Source organism: Aquarana catesbeiana, linkage group LG06 (genome assembly GCF_042186555.1).
Source record: "Aquarana catesbeiana isolate 2022-GZ linkage group LG06, ASM4218655v1, whole genome shotgun sequence".
In the NCBI taxonomy this organism is placed as follows: Eukaryota; Metazoa; Chordata; class Amphibia; order Anura; family Ranidae; genus Aquarana; species Aquarana catesbeiana.
Window position 1 is genome coordinate 342,137,321 of NC_133329.1, and position 19,787 is coordinate 342,157,107.

The following is a 19,787-nucleotide window of genomic DNA, read 5'->3' on the forward strand; positions in this document are numbered from 1 at the left end:
CACAGATTCTCTTAGTGGTAATTTATGCAATCACATTGTATTATGATAAGCATGTGCATATCAGATGTTAGGACACCTTACATGCACATAATTAAAGCAATATTGAAACCAATAATTAACTATGTGTTTTTCCTGTGTTTTCATGAATGAAAGCGCACTTCTCAAGATGCAATCCATTCCCAGTCTCTGTGCCTTGAACAACAAGCTACAGGTCTGGACTGTGTGTGTGTGCACTGAAGAGGGCAGAGAGAGACAAGGTGCTGCTGAATGGAGAGGGGACAGGGCTCAAAGGTGGATGTAACTATCTGCATGGGAAAACCCATATTTTAAAAGGTGGTTGTAAACCCTTACAAATATATAATAATAAGCCTATAATAAGGCTTACCTGTAGCTACCGTGGATCTCTCCTAAACCTGCAAAGTTTAGGAGATGTCCCCTGTATCAGCATGTGCCGACATCATCGGCACATGCGCACTGAAGCACGGCTCGTTCGTGTTGTTGCTTCAGCTGACGTGCCATTACTGGCGGCTCCGGCCAATCAGCGCCGGAGCCCGAGATACCCGGAAATAACTCCAGGAGACATGTCGCCGGACAGAGCAGTGTGCCGGGACCTCTGCGGGGGCTTCGATCTATGGTGAGTATTTCATAATGAGCTAGTATCCTATGCATACTAGCTCATTATTCCTTTGTCTTGCAGGTTTTTTTTTTTTTTTAGTGGGTTTACAGCCACTTTAAGACTTTGAACGAAAAAAAATATTCATTTTACTTAACATACATTGTTCAGATTTAGGCTGGGTTCACACATATGCGGCCGAGGTTTCAGTGTGGAAGTCCGGAGTGTTTCTGCTCGCTGGTTCAAGTGCGATGCAGGTGCGAATTGTTACCTGAAAAATCACACCTGAACTGGAGCCAAAAACGCACAGGACCCTTTTTAAAACCACATCGCAGCCGCCCCACACATGTGTGAACCAGCTCTATTGAAAGTCGGTCCGATTCACATGTTATGCGAATTGGATGGGGTTAAAAATGCATCCAATTCGCATATATGTAAACCAAGCCTCAATGAAAACACAAGTGCTGATCTATCTGGTGATAGATCTTCTTTAACCACTTCAGCCCGGAAGATTTTCATTTCTTGCAGCATGGCACTGCGTTACTTTGACTGACAATTGTCCTTTTTTTCCTACAAACAGAGCTTTCTTTGTGTATAAGATCACCTCTGCGGTTTTTATTTTTTGCGCTGGAAACAAAAAAAAAAAAAAACGAAAAAATTTTGAAAAAAATATATGCATTTTTTACTTTCCTCTATTAAACACATCCAATTAAAAAAAAAATTTAGGCCAATAAGTATTCTGCTACATGTTTTTGGTAAAAAAAAAATTCCAATAAGCGTATATTGATTGGTTTGCCCAAACGTTATACCGTCTACAAACTATGGGATATATTTTTATTCAATTTTTTTTTTTTTTTTTTTACTAGCAATGGCGATGATTGGCGGTTTTTAGCGGGACTTGGACATTGCAGTGGACACATCTGACACCAAGTGACACTAATACAGTGATCAGTGCAAAAAAAAAAAGCACTGTCACTGTACTAATGACACTACCTAGGAAGGGGTTATCATCAGGGGCAATCAAAGGGTTAAATGTGTACCTAGGGAGTGCTTGCTAACTGTGGGGGGTGCTTTGACTGGGTAAGACAGATTCGTGTTCCTGCTCAGCAGGAACACGCTCTCCATCTTCATCCTGCTCTCCATCTTCCCCTCTGGCAGAACGGCAGTCTGCCTTGTTTACATAGGCAGACCGCTGTGTTCTGCCTCTCCTGAGGATGACCACTGAGTCCTGGCGGAGGCGATAAATGGGTACCACCGTGTCCAATCACAGCGGGAGTGGGTTGCCGGCGGCACGTGCGCCCCAGACCAAGTGCACAAAATCAGGTAGAGATACGTGATTTCGCACAGGAGGGCTGCCCTGCCGTAGTATATCTGCGTGGGGTGGGCCTTAACAGGTTAAGGGAAGACATATCCAAAAAAAAAAAAAATCAAATGTCTTCATTAATTTAGACCAATATGCATTTTGCTACATATTTATGGTAAAAAAGACCCAAATAAGTGTATATTGATTGGTTTGCGCAAAAGTTATAGTGTCTACAAACTGGGATATATACTGGCATGTTTATTTATTTTTTTAATACTAGTAATGGCGGCGATCAGTGGCTTAAAGCGGAACTGTGATATTGTGGCGGACAATCGGACACTAACTGACACTTTCGACACTTTGTGGGAACCAGAGAAACTAATACAGTGATCAGTGCAAAAATATGCACGGTCACTGTACTAATGACACTGGCTGGGAAGGGGTTAAACATCTAGGGCAATCAAAGGGTTAACCGTGTGGCTAGCTGATGTTTTGTGTACTGTGTTAGATGCTTTTACTAAGGGAGTGATGGATTTTATTCCCCACTTTGCAGGGACACAAGATCCCCCCTCCCCCCACATGTGCCCTCTAGACTAGCAGTATATCTACTATAGGGTGGTCATTAGGTGGGTAAAGCAGACCTTGTATGAATATCCAAGATCCACCAACTACAGAGTCCCCCACCCACACTTAGAATGAAAAACACTAACTAAAAGCTAAAAACACCCAACATATTAAAAGCACATAATGTAAAAAAAAAAATCTTACCCGCCCCTCCCCCCACCCATTTTCCTGGAAAAGCTGAGTACCCTAAATCTTGAGAATGCCAGTAATACGCAGAAAGGTGTTCTCCTGTAATACTTCAAAGGTTTTCAGCTTTTAGTTTTTTCATTATAGGGTAGCGGACTCAGATTATGCAAGGTCTACTGTAAAGTGCACCAAACTGCATTTACTGTGAAGTAAATTATCCTCAAAAATCACAACAGAGACCCAAACATTTGGATACAGTCAGTTTCTAATGCCTCGTTCACACTGATGCAGTCTGCTTTTGATCGTTTCTGCAGTGGTGGTGGTGAGTTTTTGTACACGCGTTTTTGATGTGTTTCCGCAAAGTGTCCATTGAAATCTACTAAACCAAAAACATACTGTGTTGCGTTTAAAAAAGTCCCTGTCCCTTCCAAAAACACAGCAGCTGAAAAACACATAATACGCATAATGTAAATGTTTCTCAAAGGAAAGCATGGTAAATGGACTGTAGAGTATTTCTGAAAAACGCAAAATACACATAAAAAACGCATAGGTGTGAACCAGATCTAATAGTTTATAAAAACCTGGTGTCTGTGTACATTCGAATTCTGGCAGAATGCCAACATACTGCTTTCACAGAAAAATATTAGGAAAGGAGTCATGATTTCAGTGTGTCAGTGAAGTTTGAAGATTAATTTACCTTTAGCTACAGAATTGAATGATGGCTTTTTTATAGTGCTTTTAATGCTTGTTCAGAATATGAAGATACTATAATGTGCATATTCTGGGTACAGGTTCACTCTAAGATGAGGCAGCAGTACATTATTGATTTCATTGCATTCAATAATCCTGAAAAAGGACTACCTGTCTAGTTTAGGATATTAGCTAAGTGGCCAAATAAAATGTATGTTTTAGTGCCTCTAGACCTTCATGGGTATTTTTTTTCCCTTTCATCTAAAGCAGGGGCTTTCTCAGCTAAGCATACATTACTACCTGCATAACTGAGCCATAACTGAGCCAAGGACAGATGGATTCCAGTAAGTAAATGATACATGAATCGCTCTCTCTTACTCAAGATGGCTGCAGCTAGAAATACTAGGGGAGTGTTTTACAAAGAGATTTCTCAACAAAATAAAACATGGAGACGTGGATGGATGTGTGAGTTTGCTTTGAATATTAAAAAAATCAATGAAATAGGGTTTTCGGTTTGTGGTGCTCAGATACAGGTAGGTTCCATTTAAAATCTCATTTCTATACCTCTCGGTATCGACAGTACGCATATATGTGGCCTCTCGGCATGTGGGCCTTAACGCCAGATGGCCACATATATGCAGCCCTGTATAAACAACTCCCTGCATGCTAGCCAGTGGGGATCGCTAAACTCCCGATGCATACTTGGGATTGGGAGCTTTCTGATCATGTGACCACTGTGACAGCCAAATCACAGTGCTCACATGACTCTAATGCCCGCCTTCCAGCTTTTAGAACTCTGAAAAGCTCCTGAAGGCAGTCAGCTCCAAGGCGTTAATATTTAGGGGGTTGGTTGAAACATTCAGGTGCTTCTAATAAGTCCCAATAACCTCATGAGTGAGATTTCCCTACAGCAGTTTGTGCCATAATGCCTCCATCTGCAGCTAAAACCGCCAATCATTTTTGTCCTATAGTATGGTGAATCCATCAATTAAATGAGAGTAGTAGCTGCACAGAACTGGGAATTCTGGTCAGCATATCTAATCTCCAGAGTCCTCAGTAGCTGTTTAAATGCCATGTACTGTATACAATATACATTATACTAAAAGATCTGAGCCTGTGGCTTTAGCACCTTAACTAAATAGTTCATCAATCTTTACCTTTAAAAAAGGGTCAACAATGCTCAGCTAATAGCATGGCTGCTAAGTGGTTAGGACTTCCGCCTAGCAGCACTAGAGTTGTCGGTTCCACTCCCAACCACGGCATTACCTGCCTGGGGTCTGCATGCTCTCCCTGTGCCTGCATGGGTTTCCTTCGGGTACTCTGGTTTCCTTCCACACTCCAAAGACACGTTGGTAGGTTAAATGGACCCCGTCTAAATTGGCCCCAGTATGTGTATGTATCATTGTGAGTTAGGGACCTTATACTGTAAGCTCCTTGAGGGCAGGGACTGATGTAAATGTATTATATATATGTACACATGTAAAGTGCTGCAAAAATTTATAGTGCTATATAAGTACCTGTAAAAAAATAAATAGTTTTCTCTGCACTAGGTTTATTTAAATCACCATACTGGTTCTCCAAAAAAGAAAAAATATATATATTTAAAAGTAAAAAATACAAATGTATAAAAAAAAAATTATAGTTTAAATGCAGGGATGCTTTCTAGCCATCTAATCATCTCACAAATAATGCCATGTCTATTCTACAAGCGTGCTTCAGAAAGGCACATCTAATAAATGACCATCTCTCTACACTGCAGTGATAGCAACAGATGAGATGGGGTGACAGAGTGAAAGTAACAAGATGTTTTGGCCTTACACTGATGCTTACTGGGAAAGTTCCCAGCTGTTCTTGAAGCTCCTCCACCTCTTTGATGAGTTCTCGCATACTCTTGTTTCCATGAAAGTGACTCTGCCAGTGGCTTCTCTCTATACTGTTACCAGGAAAACAAGGAAGGACGCTGTTTGCAAACTGCCTGCAGAGAGGACATGTGAACTCTCCTTTCTCAACCGAAAAACCCGGCAGGACCTGGTCATTCTGGAAAAGAAAAATAGAATATGAATCATCACATAACCTTTACAAAACATTTTCATAATAAAAAGTTGGAAAGTCAAACAGCGAAAGCTTCCACATCTTATAGTTCACATGTATCTAAAGCCAAAAGTAGGAAATGGAAAAAGCCTATCCATTTTCTTTTATTCTATCTCTGTCCCATTCCACCTCCAGTTCCGGTGTCAGGATTACAAATAGTGTGAAACAAATGCATTAACAAAAACCTAACCCCTTTTCCACTCTTTTGAAAACAAAAAGAAAAATAAAGCTTGAATATTTTATACACCAATGAAAACAAAGACCTGATCCATGTTCGGATAAGTCACACTGGGTATTGGTTCAAGCTCTCAAATGTGCCCCACCATGATTAATGCATTATCCAATCTCCCCATTTTAGTAGTCAATGAAGCACCGATTGCCGTGAAGACAAGTGGAGTACACGCCATAGCTACAAATTTGGATCTCATGCTAAAGCTTACTGTAGATGCTACTCAGGCTAATCCATAAATATGACCCTGCGTGTCAATCTAGCTATCCTTATATGTAGTTGGTGCACGCATAAATCTGCTCCCTCTTTTCATTGCGTATCTTTAACATTTACCAATACTACTACTTACACGTAATGACTCCATGTAGGACTTATGGCAATCTATATGGAGTGTGTGGCCACAGGTCTGTACATAAACACCTCCTTCCCAGCCTATAGACACTGATTGAAGACAAGAACTCTGGCAAAATGAAAAAGACAACAATACATTTTTTTTAAACATTTAGAAAGTCTCTATATATGCTGCAGTTCTTTATAAATAAAAATGAACCAATGACAATTAGTCTCTCTTGAAGAAAATGATAACCTAATGCCATAAAGGCACAGATTCCTACACACAGAAATCCAGATTGAAGCACATACAGATTCTACGCAGGTAGTGGTGAAAATTAAACCCAGGACACCAGTGCACACCACTAAGCCACTGTGCTAACATTAGACGCATTTGTGTTTCATCTTCTATTGAAACTCTAAGGTAGGCCATACACTGAGCAGATTTCTTTCCTACAACCATGGGTGAAATTTGCACGATTCCCCCATTAACACAGACAGTGTTGACAGGGGAATCCCTCCTGCTGACCAATCGCCTTCTGCCGGCAGGGGCAGCCGTCCCCACCGGGAGAAGACAGCGATTATCACTAGTGGCTATAGCAGTCGCTAGCGATAATCATAAGAGAATCTGGCAGGCTGGTTGTACCCAAGTTGATCGATCAACTTGGTCCAATCAGCCTGCCCCTGTCCCGCTGAACTGGCCGAGATGCGAACCGTGTATAGCAGTACCTTGTTTAAATTATCTGTCTGATAAGCGAAAGTAAATACCCTCTTATCCTGCAAAAAAATCTTGTTAGCCAATAACCTGTTATTGCTGCCTCTGAAGACGGAATGACATTTATTTTGCAAATCATTATGTATCAAACAACTGCCATTTTTTCAATGCTTAAAAAATCATGTTTTTGCAGAAAAGGAATAATTTTACAAGTTGACATTTTTGCGTTGAATGGCATGGATGAAACTAACCATGTCCAGCAAACTCAAAAAGGTATTAAACCCAAAACCAAAAATGTATTATACTGCAGCTTACTAATCATTAGTTTTCTTCTCTTTGGCTATTTTCCCTGCTTTGCCTTGGTGATCTGGCCAATAACACACCTCATGTATTAGGCCCCTTTCACACTGGGGCGGGGGTGGCATTGGCGGTAAAGTGCCGCAGAGAGCTGCATTGTCAGTCAGGGGAGGGGGGTTGTGCTAAATGTATTTGCAGATTTAGATACACTGACACATTGATGCCAAACTCCAACTCATACGTTATAATCTGTTACAGCAAACTTTTTTTTCTCTTTAGGATAAAGGTTTTGCATGAATAAAAAAAATCTGATCATTTTAATCACTCCTGCCAGTGTTAAGTGGTTTGTACATGTAAATTGACACATTCTGCTGGAGAGCTTGAGAAACACAAAAGACTTGCTGGCTGGATCACCAAAAAAGGAAACTAATACAGCAGTCACATCTAAGAATTAGTAAGCTGCAATAAAATACGTTTTCTTCCACACTGCTTCAGCCTCTTTTCAGATAGTAAGAAAAGTAATTGGTTGGTAATCTTGTTGGTTGAACTGGATGGTCATTTTTCTACCAGATTAACTATGCAATACTTTCATATAAAGACATAGAAAATACATTCACAATTAGATATATAATTTAAAGAGGAAATTACATCATGAGACAAATTAAAATGGCAGGAATTGTTCCCTAAATTGCTTAACCAAACTGGCACCTGTCTATATCTAATAAGACTGTTAGGCTGAACAGCATAAGGATATAAAATTATATTTAATTTTCTCTAACCAAAACCAAGCAAATCAATCATAAACGAAAGCTTTATTTTACATGGGCTTTCCATTTTAAGGATTCACATAGAAACCTTCAGGCTGGGTTCACATATGAGCACGCAGGGGCTCACAGTAGGAGTCCAGTGTGTCCTCATTCACTGTTTCAAGTCCAATTTCAGCCCAAATTTTGGGCTGAATTCGGACCTGAAATGGACCAAAAGACGCACAGGGCTCCTGTGCAAATTGCACCAGAGCTGCTGTGGAGATATATTAACCGGCTCCATAGAGAGACGGTCACGATCTCCTGCTTTGCGAATTAGATGCGGGGAAACCTGCATCCAATTTACACTAGTGTGAACCCAGCCTCAAGCTTCTTTACCAATACAAAAGGAAAGGCAAATACAATCAAACAGAAATCTGCCTTTACCAGGCTAAAATGGGAAGGCCAGTGATACCATGTTTACTCTCTTGCTATGATTAACTGCATACCACTGCTTTCTATTTTAAAGGGAAATCCCAGCTTCTATTTTCAGCTAATACCAACACAATCATATCAGGGTGTTCCGCATGTAACTTTAATTTTGTTTTCAAATCCACAACTCAGCGCAAGACTCGAAACAGAAAGAAAAATATGTATCAGCTGCACACCACTTTTAGTTCCTCTTGTATATATTAGTTATCTACAAAATGACTGCATACAGCAATGTCTCCACCTAGCAACCAACCTTCCTTGACCCATTTCACCACTCATGGTTTGCTCACAAGTAGAGGTGGGAGTCCAAGACTTGGCTGTCAGTGCTGATCGGATGCTGGTTTACCAGCACGTTCCTTCGTCCAAAGACGGTCGTTAGACTTGCTTCTGTCAGAAGGACAGCTGTACATGATGACTAAATGTCAGCCAGTTCCTGTTGAACCGGCGGATACCAGCCAATATTTGGCCCATGTGTTCTTAGCTTAAAATGAAAGTTCAGCCAAAATCTAAAACTAAACCTACCCCCAGCCACATTCTAAACCTAATCTATCTAATCCTATAAAAGAAAAAAATCTCTATACCTTTTCTGAAGCCAGTATCCAGCGGCGGCTGCTGTGTAGTGAGACAGCCGACAATGGCTGGGAAGTGACGTCACCCATAGCGTTACAAAGTGGTTTCCGTTGTCAGCTGCCTGTTCTGCACACTCCCACACACTGTAGCCAGCGCTGACAGCTCAGCATGGGATTGGAGTGGATGTAGAATAGGTAAGTACAGCGATTTTTTCATTACAGGGCTGGATAGATTAGGCTTAGAATGTGGCAGATAGAAGGTTCAGCATTAGATAGGTTTTAGCTAAACTTCCTCCTTAAGGGTGCACTTGGACCAGTGCAGCGTTCATGTGCAGATACTGGTGTATTGCACGGTTTACTTTTTTTTAATAACTTTATTGAAATGTCACACGGTGACATTTCATACAGTCCTATTGGCTGCCATGTGATGACCCGTGCTGCTCTGGAAAAAAAAAAAAAAAAAAAAAGAAAAAAAGGGAGGACTGCACGCAGTTCTTTTTTTCAGTGCAAACTGCCCACACACTACCGCAACACAGTGGGATGAACTGGCCACACCAGAGACAAGGCATTTTGCCTTGACCTGCGGTGGGGGTGCAGTGGGATTTCGCTGGAATAAACACCCAAAGCAGTCCCACCGCACCTGGTGTGAGTGAACCCTCAGACAAAAAAAAAAAAAATCACAGCTGCTAGAAAAGTTTAATTGTGTCTTGTCTTCATTTGTGGTGACAAGGGCTCTGACTCCAAGTCTCAAACTATACTACTGTTAATATTTCTATTGCCCTAATATTTCTATAGCATTTTCTGCCCTGGGGACTCAAGGTACTTCATCTGCTGTTGGGGCAGATGGAGAGGCAGTCATCTTATGTGCGCTCATGAGAATATCATACTAGGGCCAATTTTAGACAGTCGCCAATGAACCTACCTGCATGTTTTTGGAGTGTGGGAGGAAACTATTTTTAAGGATAAAGCACACAAGGGCAACATTAGAACCAAAATATCTGATAAGCATTTTGAGAATTCTTGAAGAATTGCTACATCCATCAAATAGTTTATCAAAAACAGTGTCAAATATCTCACTAGTTTTAAGTTGCCCTCTTACCCATTAATAAAAAAAAAAAAATGTTTTATTTATTTAAAAAAAAATGTTTTATTTATTCTATTATTCAAATAGGTGCAGCTTTTTCTGCTCATCTGCTATCCTCATTGTTAGTGTATTTTATGCGTGGCCCAAAACAATTCCGCTTCTTCTAGTGTGGCTCAGGGAGATCAAAACGCTGGACACCCGTGCTGTAAAGAATTCTGTTTGCAAAACGCCTGTTTTAGGACTGTATGTTCACTGCTCCAACAATAAAGCTCATGTGTAAAAGCACCCAAAGTTTGACCTATGGTCAGCCATCACTGCACTTCTATCTGCTCATTCCAGAAACCTGAACAATCAATACTTGGCCAAACCAATTCACAAGAAATTTTAGGTACGTTAATCACACTCCAGCAATTCCATTTGTCACATACAAAAGAATACATTTGAAGCACAAACAATCCATTTCCTTTGACAGCAGAGGGTAAACTCAACTATTAAAAGCCTCTAGCTACTGCAGGGTAGACTAATACTTAGCTGTTGTCACCTTCCAGGAAAAAGAGAAACAAAAATTATTTATATGACCATACCTTTCCAAGAACACAGTAAATTCTGATTAAATTATGGAGGGGCTTTTAGTCTAAATTATAAAAAAAAAAAAAAAAAAAAAACACGAGAGAAAAAGGGAAGTAATGCTTTTTTTTTTTTTTTTTTATATTACAGAGGAATCCTATTGTCTGCAATAAGGGTCAGTTCACACTGGGATCCCTTTGCGATGCGATTCTGCAGCCCATTCATTTGAATGGGCCAAAATCGCAGCAGAACGCAGTGAAAGTAGTGCATGCACGACACGATCCTGGCACATGCCCTTTTGACAAAAATCAGACGCTTGGTTGTCCAACAATCGTACCGTGTGTAGAAGGCATTAAAGTTCATATGTAAAGGCTGGCGTCCCAATACTTTTGACAATATAATGTGGAGATTTTATATATATATATATATATATATATATATCTATATATATATAGATCTATATATATATAGATATATATATATAGATATATATATCTATATATATCTATCTACACATATATAGATGTGCGCATCTATAACAGCTCTGTAACCTCCCCTCACCCAAAATATATTTTAAAATGCAACCAAATTTTTAAATGTACTAAAATGAGATTCATAATGAGTCTGCTCTATAAAAGTAATGAGAAGGGATATTTACAGAACAGCAGCATATTCTGAGCGTTGAACAAATCTGAGGTCCTCTTAATTACTGGCACGTATTAAGCGCTCTTCTTGCTTCACTTGCTTACACAAATCTGCAGAGTACTGACAGTTTTCATGCCAGTTGTTGTGGCAAAAATCTGTTTCTAGTGATTCACAGACTAATTGTTCCGAATATCGAGCCCATAAATCTCCGCTCACCTCTAGGTATGTTCAACACATGATGGATGGCAGTACAAAGGATGAAGTGAGAGATGGCTTGAAATGAAACAGATGGGTGAAAATAGCAAACTGCCTTTCATGCAGCATGTTCACTCCAGACAGGTATAAAAATCACACACAGATTAAAGGGAAACTATGATAAACACAAAGGGGATGTGCAATATTTGAATAGATTGTAAAATGTTTTCTATTTTCCAGACTAAAATGAAATTAAAACACCTTAAATGAATATTTCCTATCACAAGCAGACAGCATATAGAGCCCTGGTGCCCAACCTGTGGCCCGAGGGCCGCCTGCAGCCCTCTGGTATATGATTTGTGGCCCTTGAACCTCAGCAGCCTGTGGAATTGATCTCTAATAGCCTCTTCTAACGTTCCCAGTTTTGTATTGTCTTCTGCAGCATATCCCCAGACAAATATGTACAATGTCCCCAGTCTCTGAACCTCATTTCCTCTATTAGGTCTGCAGTTTCTGAAAGTCCTCTCAAGCATTACATATAGTGAACATTATGTGCGGCCCTTTGGGGATGTCAGGGGCTGCACTTGAGGCCCCCCTTTAGCTCATAAGTTGACAACCACTGATACAGAGTCTGCTCAAGGATTGTCCCTTTTTGGCAGCTATTTATATGAGGACTTAAAGTCGTTGTTAACCCACTGCAGCTAAATCATCTTATCCCCTCTGTACCATAATAACAAGTGTCCCTGTGCCTGTGTAATGTAAAAAATCTTCCGATCTGTACCTAAATAAGCTCCGCTCTAGGCGCTCAGCTGACTTGTCAGCTATCTTCTCTCTCCGGCTCTCACAGTTGCAGTGGGTGGGGCCAAGCAGTGCCACTGACGTCAGCCGGGGAGGTGAGGAGAGACAGAGAGACGTGCATCAGCAGCAGGTGCGGAGAAGGGAGGGTGCTGGTAACGGCAGGGAGAGTGGAGGGGAGGGGGGAGAGGACACAGAAGAGCAGATAGCAGACTGCGGATGACGGAATCATGTAAACAGACCACGGTGTTAGGGCTCAGAAGCCCTGATTATGGTGGTCAGTTTGCAGAGGGGAGGGTATAGTCAGACAGGATCAGTCAGGTTTTTTAGGTGTTACAAGGGGCCAAATTACACAGCACAAGCACTTTGCTATACAACATGCTCCAAGGCAGGGGTCTCAAACTGGTGGCAAAACAACAAGTCCCATCATGCCTCTGCCTGTGGGATTCATGCTTGTAACTGTCAGCCTTGCAATGCCTCATGGGACTTGTAGTTTTGCAACAGCTGGAGGGCCGCCAGTCTGAGACCCCTGCTTTAAGGGAACAGGATCTGTTTGTTTTTTGGGTTAACAAATGTTTAACAGAAGCTTTCATGGCATACTAGCTCAGGGTTACCAAATGCAACTAACCCACTCGCTCTCACTTACTGGCACCGATATACTAAAGTTGAGAATCTTCACATATAAAATGGTAAGAACACTGTGGGGAAGAAAGACTACATTGTAGCCTCATCTGACCACCTTAAAACGCATCTTGAAAATTCTGAGGCCACATGGAAAAAAGGTGTTGTGGTCAGATTAGACTAAAATATTGAATTACATAGCCTCAACACCAAATGATATGTCTGGCGGAAATCCAATACAGCTCACCATCCAAATAACACCATTCCTACAGCAAAGCATGGGGATGGTAATATCCCGTTATGGGGGTGTTTCTCTGCAGCAGAGACTGGATCACTGTGCTGTGGGGCGGCACAGTGGTGTAGTGGGTAGCACTCTCGCCTAGCAGTAAGAAGGGTCACTGGTTCGAATCCCAATCACGACACTACCTGCCTGGAGTTTGCATGTTCTCCCTGTGCCTGCGTGGGTTTCCTCCGGGTACTCCGGTTTCCTCCCACACTCCAAAGACATGCTGGTAGGTTAATTGGCTTCTGTCCAAAATTGTCGCTAGTATGTATGAATGTGAGTTAGGGACCTTAGATTGTAAGCTCCTTGAGGGTAGGGACTGATGTGAATGTACAATGTATATGTAAAGCGATGCGTAAATTGATGGCGCTATACAAGTACCTGAAATAAATAAAATAAAATGGGGCAAAATACCGTCAAAATCTTAAGGAAAGTCTGCTGCCCTCTGCCAGAAAGTTGTCAATTGAAAGAAGGTTTACCTTCCAACATTACAATGACCCAAAGCACACAGCAAAAATGACCACAATGAAGGAGAAAATGTCTTTGCGTGGCCTAGTCAGAGCTCAGGCTTAAACCCCACTGAAAATCTGTGGAATGACTTGAAGATTGCAGTCCACAAGTGGTCATCATCAAATTCAATTGAACTTGAGCAGTTCTGCAAAGTAAAGTGGGCAAATCTTGCAAAGTTTAGATGTGCAAAATTAGTAGAGACATCCCAACAGACTAAAGGTTGTAATTCAAGCAAAAGGTGGTTCAAAAAAATACTGACACAAGGGGGTGATCCTTCTTCCAACTCAGTGATTCTGCTGAATTTTCTTTTTTTTTTTTTCTAACATGTTAGTTTTATATCTTTCACTTAGATGGTATAAGCAGCACTAGTAAATACAGCTGGATAACACAAAACGGTGTTTGTCTTCATTTCAGGCTGCAAAGCAACAAAATGTAATCATTTTAAAAAGGAGGGTGATTCTTTTCTATACCCACTGTATGCAGTAAAGCATGCTCATTGTACTCACTGTGGAGCCTAAGGGGTAAATCCTGCCCGTTGTGTAAAAAGGCTGTTTGATCCTGTTTTCTCTGATCCTCCCCTTCTTTCACATTCCCCAATCCATCTCTGGATAGCACAGAGCCCTAGGAGCCATTCTGCACATGCTCAGTTTTATGTGTATTGCTAGAGAGTTATTTTTTTCTTTTTGGGAGGGTGCATGTGAACAGCACAGGGCCAACCGGCACTGTGAAGACAGAGGGTCAGGAATCCTGCAGCCTCATAGGACAAAGATATGGTAGGTTTATTGGCTTCTGTCCAAAAATTGGCACTGGTGTATGGGTGTGAGTTGGGGACCTTAGATTGCAGACCCCTTGGGGACGTGTGTGGAGCTACATGGGTACCCAAAAAAAAAAAATTATATATATATATTGGATGGGATGCAATGTGCAGGGATGGGGACAATTGTGGGTGCTCACTCAGGTTGAACTGGATGGACTGGTGTCTTTATTCAATCTTACTAACTATGTAACTATGACAGTCAGATGAGAATGAAAACTCCTCCTATAAGCTTTAACTAGTGCTCAGCCAGACACTGATAGAAGTCACAAGACTGCTAATATACTACTGAAGAGAAACGGTATTTAGTATTTAATATTCACTAAAATATTTGCATTTTCATGTTCTGTGTAGTGTGGAAGACACGCATCCACATACGGAAAAGGCACGTATATGCAGAAAAAACCCATACATGCATCCACACACGTATACACATGTACACACACATATACATGCACATGCGTCTCTCTCCCTCCTCCCACATATCTACACACCTGGAGAACAGACAGGGCAGGGACAATATCATGATGGACAAGGGGGTTAGGGGAACACTCCCATACCCATTAGACTACACCATGGACCTCTAGGTCTTCATTCATTCCATCAGGAGCCAAGGAACCAAGGGTGAAGACCCAGAATGTCTCCCTCTTACATAGCTTCCGGAATCTTCTCCCTCCATCAGAATCTTTGTTGATGGCTTCAATGCTTAACACTTGCAGGCCCACTGGGTTCCCTTAATGGCAGTCTTTGAAATTATGTGGTACAGAGTAATTACTGATGCGGTCCGTCAATACCAGTCATATGGCGTCTAACGCAGAATTGTGTAGCGAGTCAGGCTTGCGCCTTTTCCAACACCGATATTTTCTTTATCTACTTTATTCATACACACATTTTTTTCAGTTTCCCTTTTCTACCATCACTAATACAACCTATACTATTACAACACATACCATTACCTATATGGCAGTTCTCTCATTCATATCAGTATAGAGTTATATATCTATCCTCCAACGCAATGTTGTGCATTCACATAAGTATATATGGTTGGCTCTGCATACATAAGTTTGCGGGTGTGTGTGTGTGTGTATGGGTGTATACCCATTTATACAGGTGATACTTGAAAAATTGAAAAATCGTGCAAAAGTTCATTTATTTCACTAATGCAACTTAAACGGTGAAACTAATATAAGAGGTATGCAAAGCAAGATAGTTCAAGCCATGATTTGTCATAATTGTGATGATTATGGCTTACAGCTCATGAAAACCCCAAATCCACAATCTCAGAAAAATAGAATATCGTGAAAAGATGCAATATTCTAGGCATAAAGTGTCCCACTCTAATCAGCTAATTAAGCCATAACACCTGTAAAGGGTTCCTGAGCCTTTAAATGATCTCTCAATCTGGTTCAGTAGGAATCACAATCATGGGAAAGACTGCTGACCTGACAGTTGTGCAGAAAACCATCATTGACACCCTCCCTAAGGAGGGAAAGCTTTAAAAGGTCAAAAGATGTTGGATGTTCCCAAAGTGCTGTATCAAAGCACATTAATAGAAAATTATGTGGAAGGGAAAAGTGTGGAAGAAAAAGGTGCACAAGCAGCAGGCATGACCGCAGCCTGGAGAGGATGGTCAGGAAAAGGCCACTCAAAAGTACTTTCACAAGGAGGACTTTCACAAGGAGTGGACTGAGACTGGAGTCAGTGCATCAAGAGCCACCACACACAGATGAATCCTGGACATGGGCTTCAAATGTCATATTCGTCTTGTCAAGCCACTCCTGAACAACAAACAACGTCAGAAGCGTCTTACCTGGGCTTTGAAAAACAGATCTGGTCTGTTGCTCAGTGGTCCAAAGTCCTCTTTTCTGATGAGAGCAAATTTTGCATCTCATTTGGAAACCAAGGACCCAGAGTATGGAGGAAGAATGGAGAAACACACACTGCAAGTTGCTTGAAGTCCAGTGTGAAGTTTCCACAGTCTGTGTTGATTTGGGGAGCCATGTCATCTGGTGTTGGCCCACTGTGCTTCATTAAGTCAAGGGACAACGCAGCCTTCTACCAGGAGATTTTGGAGCACTTCATGCTTCCTTCCGCAGATGAGCTCTATGGGGATGCTGACTTCATTTTCCAGCAGGACTTGGCACCTGCCCACACTGCCAAAAGTACCAAAACCTGGTTCAATAACCGTGGGGTTACTGTGCTTGATTAGCCAGCAAACTCGCCTGACCTGAACCCCATAGAGATACTATGGGGCATTGCCAAGAGAAAGATGAGACATGAGACCGAACAATGCAGAAGAGCGGAAGGCCGCTATTGAAACATCCTGGCCTTCCATAACACCTCAGCAGTGCCACAGGCTGATAGCTTCCATTCCACGCCGCATTGAGGCAGTAATTGCTGCAAAAGGGGCCCAAACCAAGTACTGAGTACATATGCATGCTTATATTTTTCAAAGGGCCGATATTGTTCTATGTACAATCCTTGTTTTATTGATTGTATGTAATATTCTAATTTTATGAGATTGTGGATTTGGGGTTTTCCTGAGCTGTAAGCCATAATCATCACAATTATGACAAATCACGAACTATCTTGCTTTGCATGTAATGAGTCTATCTCATATATTTGTTTCACCTTTTAAGCTGCATTAGTGAAATAAATGAACTTTTGCACAATATTCTTTTTTTTTTTTCGAGTATCACCTGTACATGTATTGCACCCCATTAAAGAAGGCACCTGCAAGTGGCCTAGGCATGTACATTTTTTATATATATTTTATTGCTATGTTTTAAACATTTGCATTAGCGTCTGCAATTCTATTGTTAGCTATATCTGTTTGGTGTCTGTTTAATTTAGAGTGCTGTGATGTGGAACGATAATTCCTAGATTGATCATCCCTTGTGTGGATATCACTTTATAATAATCCACCAAGTGTTTAACATTGCTTTTTATTTATATGTACGAATACGTAGTATTATTCTGTATATACCCAATTTGTTTATAATAAACTCTTTTTTAATGATTCATGCATCAGGCCACACGCCTTCCTTTTTGCTTTATATAGAGCATTTCGGACTTCCCCTAGTCAGCCTAGGCAGCGGGGTATGCAAAATCACACCACACTTATATCATCAAGAATTACTACCACCTTACTAAGGCCCTCCACACTAGCGCAGGAGAATATCTTTCCTGTCTATACCTATAGTGAATGCAGGGTCCTGGGTTTAGTAACACTAACATTTCTTATTGATACCCAAGGCAACACACATTTCTGCCTCTTTTCTCACTACAGAGGAGTTCTCAGTTTATATAGCTTTTGAATGTGGAATGGCCACACAATTCTGCAGAAGGAGGATTACTTAATAAGACACTATGCAGTAACTCCTAGCAGCCAACCTGACAACTGTTTATAGCAAAGGTTTGCTGACTGGCTTCGAGTTACCGTCCATTCTACTATGATACTGTACATATGCTTAATATGCGAGAAGACCCTCTAATGCTTCAGGAAAGTGTTTTCTCATGCAAAAGCCGTTAGACCTATAAAGAGAGCAGTTTCCTACTTAAAGCAGAACTGTAGTCTAAATTTTAGCACCAATAAACCTAACTTTAGTAGACTGCACTATACATGTTAACATTTCTCTCATTCACCTTTGGGGCTGAATGAGAGAAATCAATGGGTTCCACCATCAATGAGATTTAGCTTCCCCCAACAGTGCTAAACCACATGGATGGAGGAATCTCACCTGCCGGCCAGTATATTCTTACACTCGCTCCTCCTGTGGTTGTCAATATACCCAAATGGTGACTGCACCAGACTGGCGGCAGTCACTGTTCGGCCGAAAATTTTCCGCCTGGTTCCTTCGATTGTCAGAAGCTTTTCAAGCAGTTTGATTCCGACAGGGCCATGTATAGCCCATATACCACACACTGAAGTTCAGTATATTATCTCCAAAATTGTTCAAGGAGAACTCCAGTCATATTTGGGGTGTAACATGCAACATGTCACTAAGCTACCCCCTCCCTCAGAGTGGCCCCCACTTGTGACAGGTTCTACTATCCTGTAGCAGCTGTCACTTTTGAAGTTGTCACAGCTGTGCAGGGCTTTGTCTGTGCATCTGCATCACTCATTCACACAGACGTGAATGAATGAATGAACTACAAGTCCCATTTTCCACTGTGGCAGACAGGCTTTTAGTTGTCAATGGTATATGAATGCAGTAATCAGCAAACTTGTGGTCCATTGACACTTAGCTCGCTAACTGAAAGCTCAGACAAAAGGTACAGGTTGAGAGCTGAAGGAAGAGTCTGACGGCATTGCACCCGTAATCCACTGATCGGGGATGCAACGCTTTGCAGGCTCCTGTGAAAAAAAAACACACACATTTTTACCTGCAAAACAAATGCACTATTTTTTTGCAAGGATGGGGCAAATAAAAAGTCGGACTCTTTCTTCAATGTACCACCATTGACACCCTGCCACTGCTCAGTTAATTAAGTGAGCAACAGTTAATTAACTTGTTTTTAGCTGTTGGCAAGGCCATATTTATAGAAACTGCAAGTGGGAACAAGCATAGGCGTGTTCAAACACTAGTCTGCACCCACCACAGCTATTAATGTATGGAGCTGTTCATAAGTGACCAAGACATTGCCCATCCCGCAGCTGCATGCATACACGCCCCATATATACGCGTGGCTGTGGGATGAGGAATGCCAAGGCTGCTTTTGATTGCTCCGTACAGTGACAGCTTCCCGGTGGGATAGCTAAGGTTGGGGTTACACAATCCCTAGCAGCAAGTATCAAAACATTTTCAAATAATTACAGTACAATAATGGTAAAACAGTTACAGCTCCACATATATATTACACACATATACATAGTAAACGTGCATTAGGACTGCAGCAAAGCTGAAGAACTAATGTTTACATTCATGTTAAACTTTTAACTTGGGAGACAAGTTTCTGGCTACTTAGAAAGCCATTCATTGAAACATCTAAATAAAGCAAAGCTGATTTATCCATGCTGGTTTAAGGTAGGTTACAAAATTATAAACATGATGAATGACTCTGCTGTTCATGATAAGAACATATAACTCCTGTAACAAGACTGTTTACTACCTACATCTTTAAAATGCCGCTGTAACACTGTAAGGCGGACATCATGTACTGCAGAGCACGATCCCTCCTGATATATCTGCTCCTCTTCACTTGTTGGAAGCTTCTTTGGCTCAGACACTTTACGACGATGTCCCAAAACTTTAAACATATGAGAAAAATTGAAGATAAAAACAAAAAACTTAAAGAGGTGCTTTAGGCAAGTGAAAACATTCAGTAAATGGTCTATGCTACCTGTGAAACCCAGTAAGTCAAAAAATCCAATTAATGAACCAATCCACATATCAATTTATAATTTTAGACCATTTCGCAAGATCCCTCATAGTCCGATTAAGCACATAT

General features: G+C 41.1%; 1 protein-coding gene across 4 annotated transcripts in view; it reads right to left on the reverse strand.

Annotated features, from left to right (window-relative positions):
* Positions 1–19,787, reverse strand: part of UBR3 (ubiquitin protein ligase E3 component n-recognin 3) — a 327,861-nt gene that overhangs the window by 85,348 nt on the left and 222,726 nt on the right. For 2 of the 4 annotated variants that reach the window (XM_073633943.1, XM_073633941.1), the window contains 3 exons: positions 19,453–19,586; positions 6,026–6,136; positions 5,187–5,393 (listed from right to left, as the gene is read on the reverse strand). In XM_073633943.1, coding sequence (XP_073490044.1) covers positions 5,187–5,393; positions 6,026–6,136; positions 19,453–19,586 — 452 coding nt within the window. Of the gene's footprint in view, positions 1–5,174; positions 5,394–6,025; positions 6,137–19,452; positions 19,587–19,787 lie in introns of all 4 variants that reach the window. The other 2 variants (XM_073633940.1, XM_073633942.1) reach the window with 1 other exon arrangement.